Source organism: Eleutherodactylus coqui, chromosome 5 (assembly GCF_035609145.1).
Source record: "Eleutherodactylus coqui strain aEleCoq1 chromosome 5, aEleCoq1.hap1, whole genome shotgun sequence".
Lineage (NCBI taxonomy): Eukaryota > Metazoa > Chordata > Amphibia > Anura > Eleutherodactylidae > Eleutherodactylus > Eleutherodactylus coqui.
In genome coordinates, this window is record NC_089841.1 from 58,334,679 (window position 1) to 58,352,107 (window position 17,429).

The 17,429-nt window shown below is 45.1% G+C and overlaps 1 protein-coding gene across 1 annotated transcript in view; it reads left to right on the plus strand.

Annotated features, from left to right (window-relative positions):
• The window catches only part of LOC136627467 (oocyte zinc finger protein XlCOF8.4-like), a 32,605-nt gene that overhangs the window by 3,770 nt on the left and 11,406 nt on the right, over nt 1–17,429 (plus strand). The window contains exons 5-6 of the mRNA XM_066602594.1: nt 14–78; nt 414–534. Of these exons, the coding sequence (XP_066458691.1) occupies nt 14–78; nt 414–534 (186 nt within the window). The remainder of the gene's footprint in view (nt 1–13; nt 79–413; nt 535–17,429) is intronic.

Sequence of the window (17,429 nt, forward strand, 5' to 3'; positions counted from 1 at the left end):
GTGTGTCTTACAGATGGATCTGGTAAGAGAACATCCCCAGAGAGCCGCCCCGGTCCTCTTCATCCACAGGATTATCCGGTACGTGGAGAAACTCCCTATGAATATTTGTCTCCGACAATTCAAATTGTCCCAGATCTTTGAGACTAACAGGGTCTAACAGAAGCTTCTCTCTGCACTGAAACAACTTAAAGCACATCTAGCTATGCTGAATGTACATTTGTATGAAGTTCTTGCCGTTGTCATTGAGCCGCCATCTAATATCTATGGCCGGCCTTTAGGAGACCTCCAGCTGGTTCCCTCATATAACTACTGCTGTCCCGTCATTATTGGTCATCATGCTAATTAATGATCTTTTCCGCCCATCTAACACGTTCCTCTACATCCGTCTGACTTTTACAGTATTTGTTCCCCAGCTTTTCAGTCAGGGTGATGATCTGAAGAATATTGATGCTGCAGCCATAGTGGTAAAAGAAGAGGTAAATGTGAGGGGTGATGAGCGGTGGAAGGAGGAGATTCCTACAGGTAACCGTCCAGGTGAGTAGTAACCACTGAGCCATGCAGAGAACACTCACATCTTCTACGCTTTCATCACCTGTGACAGTTTTGTGCTACATTTTAAGCTCTGCGTCCTGTCAGGTTTTTCAGCTGCGTATTCACCTATTTATCTGAACACTTATTAAATGTGAATGAAAACGTGATATCGCTATAGGAGATAACATATGAGGAGCGTGTACATATGGATAGGAAAATACAGCAGGAACATGAGCATGAAGGAAGCCTATGGGAGCGAGGTCTATTTCTTCGTCATATGGTGTTACCGTGTTTTCCTGAATAAAAGCCCTAACATGATTTTCTGGGGGTTGGGGGCGGGGGGGGGGGGGGCTTGAATACCCCGCCTCCAGCAAGCGATTGCTCTAATTGGTTCATTGAGCACTGTGTCAACTCTGGATTAACCATTTACAGCCATGCCTCTTTCTGGGGCAAAAATGAATGTTTAACATTGTCTTATTTTCGGGGAAGCACAGTAATCTGTAGGGAGAAAGAATATTTCCCCATTTTTGGGACTAAGCAACCATTAGCTGCTGTTAGCATTAGGTATCCTAATAGGAGTCTAACTGAACCCAAAACCTAGAATCCGCACCATGGAGACTCAGATGCCTCTCACTAAAGACAGTCAATATGTCTTGGCCCAGGCAAATAATCACCAGCAATCTACACATTATTAAGAATTATAATAAAACCTTTGCCCAGTAATCATTAACACTTTTCTGTGTTTCCTAATGGCCATTCTGATCAATGCTCTCCAGCTAAAGACTAATGCTTTGCTCCACCACTCCCCTGGGCCACCGACCAGTCTTACTATATGGGACTCCAAAAGATCTCATGGCAGCTCTGCCTAATAGTTCTCTTGTTGACTCCTCAAGGAACCTGTAAGGGTGCATAGTCATTGGTTTGACCATTAGAGCATAGGGATTATTGTATGCACGAAGTACTTATTAAAGATGAGCAATTCTATATTTTTTTCTTTAATTGTAACTATTAATATTTTTTAGATAAAATAGGGGTACAAAGGAGTAGTGCACAATTGTAGCAATGATAAGGAAATTTGCAAATATCTAGAAGGTAGAACACAAAGTATCCGTAAGATACAGAGAAGAGGAGTCTTTGCACTGACCTGAGAAAGAGGCACAATCACTGGTGAGAGCACCAAATCCCACATTCTAATTACCATAGAATATGAGTCCCACAATGACCTGGTGGCAGAAAATGTGTCCATAGTGCTATGAATGTGGCGTTTAGATATTTCATAGACCAGTGTTCCCCAACTCCAGTCCTCAGGGCCCCTCCAACGGGTCATGTTTTGAGGACTTACTCATTGTCACACAGGTGATATAATTATTGTTGGTGCCTCAGATATTGCCACAGGTGTTCTTACTATAGGATATACTGAAAACATGACCTGTTGGTGGTCCCTGAGGACTGGAGTTGGGGACCTCTGCCATAGAATGAATGTCTCCGCATGTAGAAGTCCATTAGGGAAGGTTGTGCAATATGTTTCCAAAATAGGATATTTAGCTGCTATTAGAATACGTAGACGCAGCCTGGTACTAGTCTTAGTAAGAGTTCTCGGAGGAACATTTAGGCCTCATGTCCACGGGGAAAATCAGATCCGCTGCAGATTCTACATGTAGAATCTGCAGCGGGGCCCTCCTGCCCCGCGGACATGAGCTCTGAAAATAGCAATTTAAAAGCATTTACCTATCCGTAGCGGGCGGCGAAGCTCTGCTCTTCCTCACGGCCGGATCTTCATTTTCGGCCGGCGGATGAATTCCTGACGCCGGCGGCACGTCGCCGGCACGTCGTCGACGTGCCGCGCACATGCGCCGGGCACATCCGCCGAGCCGAAGCAAGGGAGATGCGGCCGTGAGGAAGAGCAGAGCTTCGCGGCCCGCTGCGGGTGAGTAAATGCTTTAAATTCCTATTTTAGGTCTCCCGCGGATCCGGACGGCTTCCATAGGCTTCAATAGAAGCCCGCGGGAGCCGTCCCCGCGGGAGACCCGCACGAAAATGGAGCATGGTCCAGATCTTTTCATGCTCCATTTTTTTAAAAATCCCTTTTATTGACGATCCGCGGGTATTTATCTACCCGCGGGTGGTCAATGCATCCCTATGGGGTGCGGATCCGCGCGCGGGAGATCCGCTGCGGATTTTAAATCTCATTTTGCCCGTGGACATGAGCCCTTAGTATATAAATCATGTGATGTATAGGGATATTTTTGGAAAGTATATGTAGGAGAGAGTGAACCGAAAGCCAAAAAGGCTGGCAATCCCAGAAGAGGTGTTGGGGTTCCTCTTTGGGATCGGCATCTCCAACAAGGTTCTGGAAAGTTGGGATTGAATTTGTGGAATAAGGAGGGGGTGGGAGTCTAATATCGTGCCATAACCCCTTCCCAGCCCAGGACATAAGTTTACATCCTGACTGGGAAGGGGTCCCGCAAATGAGCATAAACTTGCGTTCTATGGATTGTGTGGGCTCAGAAGTTGTCTGGCAGCGGGCCTCCTGCTGAGAACACCGATACCTGCTGTTAACCTCTTACATGCTGCGATTAGTGTTGATTGTGATACAAATAGTTCACAGAGGGAGGGGGCGCTCTGTAATGTTATTGGCCCTACGCTATGTAATCGCGGAGGGTCGATGGGTTCCCATGCATCTGGGTCTGCAGTAGGATATGATTGCTATTACAGATAATACATCGCAATACAGACATGCTGCAATATATTTTCATAGCTTTCATAGGTCCACAGGTTCAAGTTCCCTACAGGCACATAAAAAATAAAATAAAAACAGTAAAATATCTATATATATGTAAATAACAGTAGGAAAACATTTTTATTGCACACTTTTACCTCTTCATTTAATAGAAAGGGAAAAAAGGGGGGGTCAGCACTACCCATTGGAAATATATCCCAATAGAAATGTATAGGTGCACGCTAAACCATGGCTGCAACATACAGTAAAGGCAGAAACCAAAATTGGCAGCAGCACGCAAAATAAATTCACTATCAGAGGTATACAAACCTATAATCTAACCACATTAAATAATGCAAGGTTCTTAGTATATAATTTGATCAAATTACATTGGCCCATCTACCAACGTCCAGGTGACCAAGCTCTCAGATGGGTCCTAACATTAATACCAGGTGGATATCTTAACCTGGGAAAGCTGAGTTCCTACCTCTCAAAATGCTCCTCTCTTGGGACTAAGCCTGCAAATAAAACCGGGGAGGGTAGGATACTATATAGATGTTCCAATAGGAGGGACAGGAGGTAGATGGGCGGCAGGTGTGCACGACCCAGTGAAGGCAGCTAAAGCTTCACAATATTTGTATAGAAAGGGAAAAAAGGGGGGGTCAGCACTACCCATTGGAAATATATCCCAATAGAAATGTATAGGTGCACGCTAAACCATGGCTGCAACATACAGTAAAGGCAGAAACCAAAATTGGCAGCAGCACGCAAAATAAATTCACTATCAGAGGTATACAAACCTATAATCTAACCACATTAAATAATGCAAGGTTCTTAGTATATAATTTGATCAAATTACATTGGCCCATCTACCAACGTCCAGGTGACCAAGCTCTCAGATGGGTCCTAACATTAATTAACACCTGCCGCCCATCTACCTCCTGTCCCTCCTATTGGAACATCTATATAGTATCCTACCCTCCCCGGTTTTATTTGCAGGCTTAGTCCCAAGAGAGGAGCATTTTGAGAGGTAGGAACTCAGCTTTCCCAGGTTAAGATATCCACCTGGTATTAATGTTAGGACCCATCTGAGAGCTTGGTCACCTGGACGTTGGTAGATGGGCCAATGTAATTTGATCAAATTATATACTAAGAACCTTGCATTATTTAATGTGGTTAGATTATAGGTTTGTATACCTCTGATAGTGAATTTATTTTGCGTGCTGCTGCCAATTTTGGTTTCTACCTCTTCATTTAATAAAAATGTAAATATTCACATGTCTAGTATTGTCCCATCCGTAACTACCTGTACTATAAATTAAACACACTTTTTAACTCACATGGCAAACACTATACGAGTTTGTTTTTATCTTTTTTTATTTAAAATGAGGTCAAATTTTTTTTTCTTCTGCTCATTTTGCCTTTAAAGAAATGGAATAAAAATGATCCCCAAAATAAAGAATAAAAACAACTCGTTAGTCAAAAAACGAGCCCTCACAGAACTCTATCCATGGAAAAATAAAAACGTTTTGGGACTTTGACTGCAGCAATGCAAAAAAAAAAATTTCTAAGAGAAGGATTATATTTGTGCATAAGTGGAGATACAAAAAAAAAATATAATTTTGGTATGGTTGTAATCGTACTGACCCACAGAAAAAAATTATCATATCATCTATGCTGTATGATTAAGGCCGCTTTCACAAGGCTGAGAAAATCGTGCGAGATTTCTCAATTGCGGGACACACGAATATAAACCCCAATCTTTTGAATTGGGTCATATACATAAGTGATTTTTTTCCCCGCATTGCGATGTCCAAAAGAGGATGTGTTACGTCCTATCTCTGGGTGGTCCCTTGGTCTGCCTCATTTTAATAAAAACTACAGCTCACCATGCAAAAAAACAAGCGCTCACATGGCCATGCCAATGGAAAAATAAAAGTTAGGGCTTTTAAAAAAGTGGAGATAAAAATTTCCAAAAATTCATTGTATACTAAGGTCTTAAATAGGCCATGTCATTAAGGGATTGAAGGGGTTTTGTCATGAAAAAAAATCCCGTCCCCCAACTGTGCCCTGCCTAAAATAGCAAACTAGAGTCTACTCTCCTTTTCTGAGGGCACTGGGATGCAGCTGTAGGGGCCCAGTACATGCTTTCCTGGCTCTCTCCATAATGTCATACATGTATGTCTTATATAGATGCTCTGTGCAAAACTGTTTTGTCATTCTGTTATGTGTATTGCACAGCTGCAGCAAATGAGAGGTTAAGACTTCCAGTCCATGGGCGATATATCACTGCGTTATCCGCGGCGATAATCCGGCTGCAGGTAACGCAGTGAACGCTTTTTCATAGACTTAACTATGGAAAGCGCAGCCTGACTACCACGAGTGGAGAATCATAGTGATTCTTCGCTCGCTGGATTCAAATAGTGGCATGCTGCGATTTGCCGTGGTCAGCCTATCTATCAGATAGGCTCACCGTGGAGACATGTCAGTTCTCCTCCCTGCTCCCCTGTGGCGGAAAATCACTAGCGATATTCCGCATCGGCCATGGACAGGCAGCCTAAGTGTTTGCAAAGCCTGGAGACTGTGTGTAAATGTATCAATTTATGTCCTGTCATGTGATAGGAGTGAAGATATAAATGTGAGTGCTTGAGAGCTGGAAAGGAGCTTCTATCTTGAGTTCCACCAAGAAGAGAAAGTACAGAGGCACATGGGGGCACCTTCAGCCGTTGTGTGTTGAAGATGGAAGAGGAGAAGAGATTTCCCAGAGTGCCTGTTTTTATGAAGACAGAGTGAGTTATCAACAAGTGAGTGTTTTCTTCCCAAGGCCTAGTGCAGAGGTACTCATCTGTTGTCATTGTTTTACACACCAGAGCGTCCTGTAGTCTGGGACTGCCAGGTGGAGGTACTCTACTCCAATAATTCACACTCAAACGTCCTGAAGTCTCGGTCTGCTGATCGTTGGTATGCGTCTTTATTTGTCACACACAGATGTCCTGAAGTCTGGGGCTGCCGTGTGGAGGTACTCTGGCTTATCTAATTCCTGCACTTTCCAAGTCTGTAATTTGTGCCTTGCGTTTTATTGAAGTTTCTCTGAAGTAAAGTTATTCCAGGCCCTGACTGTTCCCAGGGTCCTGAGGTACTCTATCACTGCCTGTGGCTCATTTATTTCTCCGCTGATGTTCATGACGGTGGATACCGGAACGGTGGCAATGCCTGTGGCAAACGTCGCACGTGTTCTACCATCTATTGGGCATCCCTATCCTAGGGGTGTCCAGAAGAGACCCAGCGCTGCCCTGGCCTTGGCTGCATGCGTTCCTCTGGGAAGGAGCATTGTATGTGCCGCCGTGACAAGCCAGCATCTTGCCCTCCCAGCTCCTCAGCATATGCCATGTGTCCGGGGTCACCCTACGGGATGCTGCAGCAGCCTACTTCTTCTTGGTGTCACTACGAACAGGATTGAATCTTCTGTGCCACACAGTCATGCCTGCAGTAATGCGGAGGTACTTCCAGAAGGAAGAAATGTTCAAATAGTTTACAAATGTTTGCACTCAACGTTCCGCCCCAGGGCTGCTCAAAATGGCACTCAAACTCTAACACTCTCCTCTCTCCAGCTCAATCCCACCAAAACCTTCCCGCCAGATCGTTGGCTCCAAAAAGACCGTTCTCTGGCTAGTCAAAGTGACTCAAAGAAACCCCCAAGGGGAGGAGTTACCTGTCGCTGCAGACTCTTTGCTTCAGAACTTTACTAGACTTTGCCTAGAGAGGATGTGCTCCCCCTGTGATTTACACCAGCCAGGCCATATCAGGTGTGGCCACTAGCTACCCACCATCCCGGCCTCAGTTCTTTTGGGGCGACCCAAAGGATTTGCCAGAGCTGGATCTTGCAGAGGCTCCTGCTGCGTTTTCTCCATCCAAGCAAGAGGTCCAGAAGAAAGAAAAATGGTGGCTGCATTTGGGACTACTGGAGCCCGCGAGAACACGGAAGTCTGCTGACTGAGAAAGGGGTTGTGGTACCCCTGTTCCTACTGTGGTCATCCCCGCGACTCCAAGGGTAAACAACCCACTGATCATTCTACACTGGAGACCTGCTTCACGGTTGCTGCCCTATAGTGGAGAGGAGCCACCTCTCCTCTGGATTGTAATTCATTAGGACAACAAAGTGGCCTGCTCTGTGATACCCCCAGAGTTGCATCCCTTTGTCCGGGATTTGGAGGACCTGTGGTACAGGTGTATTTTCACCTGTCCGGTGGGTTTTGAGGGACCTCAACCGTCTGGTGTTGCTACACGCCCCAGGACTATCACCTGGCGTGTTTGAAACCCGGATAGACCCTCATCCGTTGCCTCTCTTGGGATCCGCTCCTAGGACAGTACACTCACCCCGTCAGGTTGATCCTCAGAATCAGAGGAAGTGTGTGTGAACCAAGTGATCTGGTAGCGGATTAATATATTTTACTTTGGATATGAATATATTACCTTTAAAACTAAGCATAAACATTTACTTTACTGTGAGCAGAGAAATAAGCATGATTACACATATATAATCTGCTAATTTAAATATGTCCCCGTGTGGATGATACTGTATGTATGGTGTGCATTATTTATGTGTATGGCTGGAGGTTTCACGTTCCCCATGTCGCGTCTCAGTGTTTGCAGCCCGTCTAGTCTGTCTCAGTGAGCGGGGCCTTTCTTTCATCTTTCTCTTCAATCACGGACAGCGGTATTGACTTAAGCTACTGACTGCGCCATTGATTTCTACTGTTTCAGGGAGAGTGATGGTCATTCCACTCGTCTCTTGTTTTCCTGCCAGTCGCCCTTTCTAATTTTTTTGGTGGTCAGTGTGTTTCATCCTCAGTAGAGAAAGTGATGATCATTTCACTTTTCTCAGTTCTTTAGTCTTTGGAGAGAAGAGTCAGGAATGTGCTCCATAGCAATGCTAGTGCCCCTGAATTCTGTTCAGCCTAGTAGAATTTCTAAATGTATTTGCAAGTCACATTCCTTACACGCTCTCATAAACAAAATGCCATACTCAAAAATGACACCCTCTTTAGTCTCAGTACATTGGGAGTGGTTTAATCCTTCTCATAGGTACCCAGGGGTAGGAGATGTGTTTAGAGTACCGCCCCATAACTAGCTCTAAAGGATGATGGCTGCAGCGGGTACACTGCTGGAGTCTAGGACAGCTAAGAGCCAACCAAACGGTTTTTCTAACTTCAAGGGTTCCAGAATCTCCTCCAGCAGTCAGAGCCATGACCCATTCTACTCGCGACCTACTTGCTTAGGGCGTCATAGTGTGGTTCCCAGCATTTCAGAGGGTTTTATTCCAATCTTTTCACTGTGGCTAAAAAGGACGGATCATTCAGGTCCTAAATAACTACATAAGAAATCAGCACTTTTGCATGGCGTCCCTAAGGTCAGTCGTGACATCCAGGCAAATTCCTCTCGTCCATAGACATCAAAGACACCTATTTGCACATACGCATTTGTCAGGCGCATCAACGTTTCCTGCGGTTTGCCGTTCAGTCCAGGAATTACAATTTTGCAGTCCTCCCATTCGGGCTGGCTACTCGACTCTGAGTTTTTAGCTAGGTGTTGGTGGCACTCATAGCACTCGTCCATCTGAGGGGAATTGTGCACATTCCTTATTTGGATGACGTCCTGATAATATCTCCTACTCGGGAGTTCAACCTGCAGTCTTCAAGTCACATTGGACGCTGGCCAGGTTCAGATGGTCATCAATTTTCCAAATTGCCCCTTATCCCAGCGCATAATTTTTCTGGGTCTGCTCTTCAACACAGCGCATGCCAAAATCTCTTTGCCACCGGAAAAACGATGTCACCTCTGGGAGCAGATACACTTTCTGCAGACGCCTGACCGCATATACATTTGACACTACATGCGAGTGCTGGTTCTCATGGTTTCAACCTTTGAGGCCATCCAGTATGGGCAGTTTCATGCATGATCCCTTTAATGGACCATCCTCTCTCTGTGGGACGATTTTGAGGGTCTCTAGAATGGAGGATCCCTGTACCTCCTCAAACCCAGTGCTCCCTGCAGTGGGGGCTGGATTCTTCTTAAGTTTCCCGAGTCATCTTCCTCCTTCAGCACTTTGCGTATTAGTTGAGAGGTCTTCCAGTATGGGTCCAGACCAACAATGCGATGATGGTAGCATAAATAAATCACCAGGGGAAAACCCCCGTTGTCTCTCTCTCGGCAATTCACATTCCAGGGGTAGACAACTAGGTGGCAGACTACCTCAGCAGGAGGACAGCTTCCCAAAGGGAGTGAGTACTGCATCCTGAGGTATTTTTGGTTGATTTGCTGCAGGTGGGGCGAGCCAGACGTGGATCTGAGGGCCTCCAGGTTCAATAACAGGTTATGGCCTTTATCTGCTGATACCGGGATCCCTTGGCTTGCAAGGTAGATGCCCTCACAATTTTGTGGGAGGGATTCCAGTACCCATACGTGTTTCCTCTACTCTCTCTTATCCCCCAACTGCTCGAGGAAATCAGACAGGAGTGTCTTCCAGTCATCCTTGTGGCCCAGATTGGCCACGCAGAACATTGTACGAGGAGCTCTTCAACCTCCAAGTCAACGCTCCATGGCGCATTCCACTTCGTCCCAACCTTATCTCTCAGGGACACCTCTGCCACCCCAATTTGTCCATGCTACATTTAACGCGGTCGTAAGATTGGTCGTAAGATCACGCGGCCTTCAAGAATCGTTTTTTCAAACTGATAAAGGCTAGGAAGCCTTCTTCTTCCAAGGTCTATCATCGAGTATAGAGAACTTTCTTCCCCTGGTCCAAATAGTGGAAGGTTCACCCTATGCGTTTTTCCCTGCCTCGGGTCCTTTCCTTTTTGCAGAGCGGTCTGGAGTCAGGGCTGAGCCTCCGTTCCTTAAAAGGACAAGTGTCTACAATTACAATTGTTTAGGTACTTTCAATTGTGACATGTAGCAAATGCTCAATTCCCAGTTGCCAAAACCCAGATCTCTAGCTACCTCATCATAGGAATTCTCACATCTTAAGCACCTAAGGGACTGATTTCTGCGATATATACATGTTTATTATCCGCCCAAATAACCCATATCCCATTGCAAACTCAAAATAAATGGCAAGCTCTTATTCCAGAACTAACATTGGAAAATTGGCAAGAAATAGTAGAATCCAATTAATGGGTATCCCCAGCAATAAATAATAGACTGATACAATTATACATAATACACCATAGAAGTTTAGGAATGTTTCATTAGATGCGTCACAACAAAAAAACAAACTAAGAATAACAAAGCTAAAGAATGTTTGTACATGGTTATGTTGTTTATTTGCTAACTTCGTTAAAGTAACATTATTTATATTATACATGCATGGCAGAATAATAAAATTATTTTTGAACCATATATAATACACCAATCTTACCTCACGCCCATACGACTACATAGAATAGGCAGAGCTATGACATCGGAGTGTCACAGGTGCCAATATCCGAATGTGGATTTCTGGCACAGGATATGAGAATATTCTTATATTCAAGATTTCTGGGTTGCAGTAACAACATATATATCGACACTCTTGCCCTCCCTGCATATTCTTACTATGGATCCCAAAATAGCAATATTTGGTTTGTTAGACGGAGAACAATGGCCTCCTCACTTATATTTCTGAGGGAAGTACTGTTCCGAGCTCAAAAAGTGATAGCTTTAGAATGGATGGCTACCGAATCCCCTTCCATTGCAAGATGGAAAAGAATAGTGAACATCATCTTACCGTACAAAAAGGTCATTTATCAACATAGAGATTGCCCTACCGAATACCAAAAGAATCTGGAGTCTCTGGTTGGGTGCTAATACCACTACACATCTGCAGTAATGCCACTTTATTACCATATAATATAAACAAATACCGATGCAGATGGATTTAGTCTATAATATCAAGTATGTAAAGATACTTTATTGTTATTTCCATATTGCTTTTTGAGCACAAAATATACAAGACGGGTTGTAAAAAGCACCATGAAGCAAGCTTAAATCTTGTAGACAAGTTTATTTGTTAATGTTACAAATGATACATGACATATATACTTGTACTGTTTTTCATGAAGTGTTCAATAAAACGAAGTTTAAAAAAAGGACAGGTGTCGGCCCTATTGGTGCTTTTTCAGCGTCGTCTGGCCTCAAGATTGATGGTTCACACCTTCTTGCAGGGTGTTGCTCATGGCATTCCCCGTTACCGCCTTGGGACCGAAATTTGGTGCTGATGGCATTACCATCTCACCCCTTTGAGCCATTGAAGGAGGCTCCTATGCGTCTCATGACACAGAAGGTTGCCTTCTTGGTGACCATAACTTCCATTCGCAGGGTGTCTGAGTTGGCAGCTCTTTCTGCTAAGCTGTTGTTTACCGGTCTCCATCACGATAGGCTGGTATTATGGCCTGTTCCGTCCTTTCTTCCTAAGGTTGTATCAACCTTCCATCTTAATGAGGAAATCGTCCTCCTCTCCTTTTGCCTCACCGCCGATCATCTTAGGTTACGGGCCCTCCATCACAATAGGCTGGTATTATGGCCTGTTCCGTCATTTCTTCCTAAGGTTGTATCAACCTTCCACCTTAATGAGGAAATCGTCCTCCTCTCCTTTTGCCTCACCGCCGATCATCTTAGGTTACGGGCCCTCCACAGGCTGGACCTCGTGCAGACTTTTAAGATCTATCTCTCGTGAACAGCCTCTTTCAGGTGTTCCAATTCTTTTTGTCACCCCTGAAGGTTTGAGACATGGATTTCCCGCTTCCAAGATGGCCATCTCCCGCTGGATTTATTCTGCTATTTCCGAAGCCTACCATGCAGAGGAAAACTGCCCCTCTTCCGGGTCACGGTGCGTTTGGCTTAGGCGGTGGGGGCGTCATGGGCTGTTCAGAATGGGGCTTCTGGCATCCAGGTGTGTAAGGCTGCCACTTGGTCCTCCTTACACCCTTTTTCCAAATGTTATTGTGTCGATACATTAGCACCTGCAGACTCTAATCTGGGGCGCAGAGTTCTGCAGACTGCCGTCAGCTGACTGCAAGTGTCATCAAATTCACACCCTAGACAGGAACTACTTTAGGATGTCCTGTGGTCTAGAGCTGTGCACCCCAATGGGACGGACGAATAAAAATAGACTTTCGTACTCACGGTAAAGTCTTTTTCTTGTCTCATCCATTTGGGAACACAGCACCTGCCCATTACAGGCACCCTATATTTTTGGTTGACTCTTCTCGTTCGAGTTTTTCCTTTGTTGTCGTACATTATACTATCCTGAGTGGATTTATTTTTTTAATACTTTTCAGTATCGGTGTCAGTATCATTTCAGAAGATTTTGAGGGAAAGAGGTAAGACGAAAAATCACTTTTCAGATTGGCATCTCCTCTTTCGGTTATTATCACTTTCCCAGGTACATAAATTGCTTTTTTGTTTGTACCGCCTACTAGCTGTTCCTACTGCTTGGTACAAAACTGGTTCGCTAAGTGCCAGCAGGAGAGATATAGCGAGTAGGTGGGCTAACGCTTCTCTGCTTAGTGCCACTTTCTAGTGGCCAGTAGCTATAGCCTGTTATTAGACCACACAGGTACCAACCTCGTTTCCAGGTGCAAAATTGGTAGATATGCAAGCCCATGATGAGAAGATTGCTAGCAGTATCTATGAATAACGCAAAGCACTTTCGTGTTATAGCAAGATGCTCTTCTCATGAGAAGTCAAGAGAATTCTGTTTAATTAAAGACACATTCCTATACAGAAAGAGAGAGGGCGTTCTCATATAAAGGTTACTATTACAAAGATTAATCATAAAGCTTATTGACCTCTCCAAAACCGTCTCAAAGCTCTTAAGGCTCGGCTAGACAAGAAAATAGCTGCAATAAGGGTATTGTTATCTCATTATACTCTATTTCTGTTTACTAACTATGTCTTTATGTTAACATAATTTAGTATTACTATTTTTCCTATTGCCTTCTCTTATCTTTTAATCCTTGATTCAGGCACTACAAACCATAGGTTTAGTCTTCCATATAAGGGCCAATAGTCCAATCAGATAAGAAATACATACACTTACTGCATTTTGAAATGTAACAGTTTATGTGCTGTGATAAGCCCATGGTCTACAGCTGCCCCCCCCCCCCCAATAGACAAGATGAGAAAGAGACTTTACGATGAGTACCCAAGTTTATTTTTTTCTGGTCCCTGCTGTTTGAGCAGATGCCAAGCTGTTAACCAACATACATAATACAGGAATATACCATTCATGTACTGTACCTTGAACTCGATGATCTAACACTGACCTAAGGCTTTTGAAAAACACTACTGCAAATTATTTTGCATGGTTCCTTCTTAGGCCCCTTCTGTGCCCCCATATTATTGATGGCAGACACAATTGGCTACTTATAAAGCCAAATTCACAATTGCAGCTTTTGCTGAAGTTTTTTTATGCATATTGTATTAGCCAAAGCCAGGAGATTGCAACAGAATAGAAGTGACGAGTGATTGATAATTACACTTGTTCCAAAGTCAGACTTCTTCATTATGACCCTCGTACTCTTTCGCTCTGCCCCTCTCTGTGCTATATAGTGCAGGTAGTTGTAGGGGAATGTGGGACAGACACCACTGATGGCACCGACTCACTGGTCTCTTCAGGATTTCTCACTGAGTATTTACTAGAAAGGAATGGAAACGGAGACACTGAACCATAAACCGATGAAGTTGTTGGCTTCAACACAGAAGCAGAAAATTGCAAAAGAAGGCCTTGATCTGCAGCTCCAAGCCCTGAAGTGTACCTAGAGATTGTGATCTGTTTTACAACCACTGCTTTGGTCAACCCTTTTCACTACCAGACATTTTTCGTCTTTTGTCATCCTATCCCTTCATAGCTTTTATATGTTTTTCTGACATAGCTGTATGAGAGCTTGTATTTTGTTGAATTACTTGTATTTTTGGTTCAAACATTTTTTTATTTGGTCCGCCACGAATAAACATTAATTACAACATTGTGGAGAGGGGGTGGGGAGTAGGCGACCCTGGTTTTCAAGTAGATAGTGGTAGGATCAGGGTTTATTAGTTGATGGGGTTGGTTATGGGGGCGGCTGCGGGTGCGGGTAGGGCACCGTTGTCGAGCCACGCATTTAGGTCAGGGGAGAGTCGGAATTGGTTCCAGGTCAGCCACGTTGAGATATATTTGTTGTGTCTCAGTTCGTCTTTCGCGCAGAGTTCCTCCATGTATCTTATGTGGTCCAGCGCTTCCAGCCGCATCAATCTGGAGGGGGTTGTTGCAGATTTCCAGTTTCTGGGGATTATCTGACGCATGGCCAGAATGAAGAATCTAAGTAGGGAGCCTTTGGCGCGAGCTATTGAACCAGGGAACATGGAAAGCAGGGCCATTTCTGACGTGAAGGTAGTTTTCGATCTACAAACACAGGAATACAAGGCGTTGACTTCCCGCCAGAGGGGGCGGATCTGGGGGCAGGACCACCATATGTGGACTAAGGTACCGGTTTCTCTTTGGCATCTCCAGCAGGTATCCAGGTACTGGGGGAATATTTTGGCTAGTCTCGCTGGGGTTCGGTACCATCTTGTTAGGATTTTATAGTTTAGTTCTTGTAGTTTGCTGGATATATTTATTTTGTGGGTTAGAGTGTATGCCTTCCTCCACGACTCCTCTGGGGGTGTGATTCCGAGGTCCCTCTCCCACTCCTGCTCTAGATCTTTGTTACTATTGCAGGTGTCTTCCTCTACTAACATCCTATATAGTGATGAAATTTTTTGTTGAGCCGTAGAGGCTGAGAGGCACATCTTCTCGAAGGTGGTCAAAGGGCGTCTTATCTGATGCGCATCGCCTAGGGCCCCTGCATAATGACGCAGTTGCAGGTATTGAAACCACGCTCCGGATGGGGGTCTTTGTCCTTCCAATAGTTCGTGTAGAGTTTTGAATCCTTCCCCTAGTGGGTTTCAGGGCCTCCACTTCTGAGTCCGTTAGAGTGACATTGAGAATTATTGACTTGCTGAGATCCACTTTAAAGTTAGAAAGTTTCCCGAACCTTTTAAATTCTGCTAGGATGCTGGGTAGGGCGATTCTGGGGTTTGTTACATATACCAGCAGGTCATCCGCATATAAGGCTATTTTATTTTCCCTGTTGCCAATCCTAATACCGCTAATATTGGTGTTTGTTCGGAGGGCGTTTGCTAAGGTCTCCATCACTAGGATGTACAGGAAGGGAGACAGAGGACAACCCTGTCTCGTACCATTACGTATTTGTATGGGTGGCGAGAGTTGACCGTTGACCCGGACCCGAGCGGAGGGACACTTGTATAGCGCCATTATCCAGCTCTTGAGTCTCGGGCCCATGCCCACCCGTCCCAGCACCACCTCCAGGAACCCCCACCCTATCAAACGCCTTCTCTGTGTCCACCGAGAGCAGGCATAGGGGATCCCCGGAGGCACGCGCCCGGGACACGAGGGCAAGTGTTCTGATTGTGTTGTCCCCTGCCTCCCTCCCCGGGACAAAGCCCACCTGATCTCTATGAATTAGTGAGGGAATATGGGATTGCAGGCGGGTAGCCAAAATCTTTGAAAAAATTTTTGTATCTACGTTTAAGAGAGATATCGGTCTGTAGCCGCTGCAGGATGCGGGGTCCTTCCCTGTCTTGGGGATTACCGTTATTACTGCTTATAGTGCTTGGGCAGGAAAGGGGCAAGGGCCGGATATGGAGTTGAATGCGTTAAGCATTAGGGGGGCTAAATTCTCTGCAAGGAGTTTATAGAAGCGGGGCGTGAAGCCATCTGGCCCCGGGCTTTTCCCAATTTTCAAGGATTGAATGGCTTCTTTTACTTCTTCGAGGGTGATGTCTCCCTCGAGTTCGCCCTCTTCTGTTTCCGAAATGTGCCTGGGGGCAAAGCTGAGTAGGTAATTATCTCTGTCCTGTAGCAGAGCCTCATCTTGGTCCCCAGTCTCATCCGGCAGATTATGCAGATCCTGGTAGTATTTATGGAAGCCGTTTATTATTTTGGTGTTGGAGTTCACTAGACCCTCATCTGGCGTGTTGATTGCGAAGATGTAGGTCTGTGGGGATTGTGGGTTTAAAGGGGTTGTCCCGCAGCAAAATCAAAATTTTTTTTTTCTACATACCCCCACATTGTGCCCCGTTAAAAACAATCCCTTTGTTATTTAAAAAAAAAAAACAAAAACAAAAAACGCTTACCTGCATCCCCGTTCGGGCAGTTTCTTCTTTTCTTCTTTTAAAGATGGCCGCTGGTCCTTTCCCAAGGATGCACCGTGGTTTTCTCCCATGGTGCACCGCGGGTCTTCTCCCATGGTGCACCGTGGATTATCTTCTCCTGTCTTGCGTTCCACTGCCGATTACAGCCACCTAATTGGCTGATCGGCACCACGTGACGGAGGTGGAGCTACGATGACGATGCGCAGACTAGCTCTCCGGCGCGAGCACGCCGGAGCGGCCCCAGTCAACACAGCAGAAGACCGGACAGCGCAAGAGCGTCTAAAGAAGCCAGAAGATGCAGAAATTAGTCGGAGCCATGGAGACGGGGACGCCAGCAATGGAGTGGGTAAGTATATAACTTCTGTATGGCTCGTATTTAATGCACGATGTATATTACAAAGTGCATTAATATGGCCATACAGAAGTGTATAACCCCACTTGATTTCATGGGACAACCCCTTTAATGCTTTAGCTAGTCCTTTACCACATTTATTCCCGTATTCATAAAAGTGTCCTCTAGCTCTATCCCGTTGGCACAGAGAGGCCTGATCTAGCAATTGCAGGATCCGGCCACGTATTTCCGAAATTTCCGACACCCTCGTATTTGACGGATCTTTCTTGTTTGTATTTTCAAGGTCAGTCAATTGAGACAACAGATCCTTCAAGGTGGTAGCTCTTTCCTTTTTCAGGCGCGCCCCGTGGGAAATAAAAATTCCCCGGAGTACACATTTGAGATCTTCCCATTTTGTAGGGTCTGGAGTGCTGTCTGCTGAATGGTCTATGCTGAAATTTTCGATGGCTTGTCGTATTGCCTGTGTGCAAGCTGTGTCCATCAGCAAATTGTCGTTTAAACACCAGTTGATGTTAGTGGTGTCTCGTGTAGCGCATCTGATCGATCCCCACACCGGAGCGTGGTCTGACCAGATGATGGGGCCTATAGTACTTA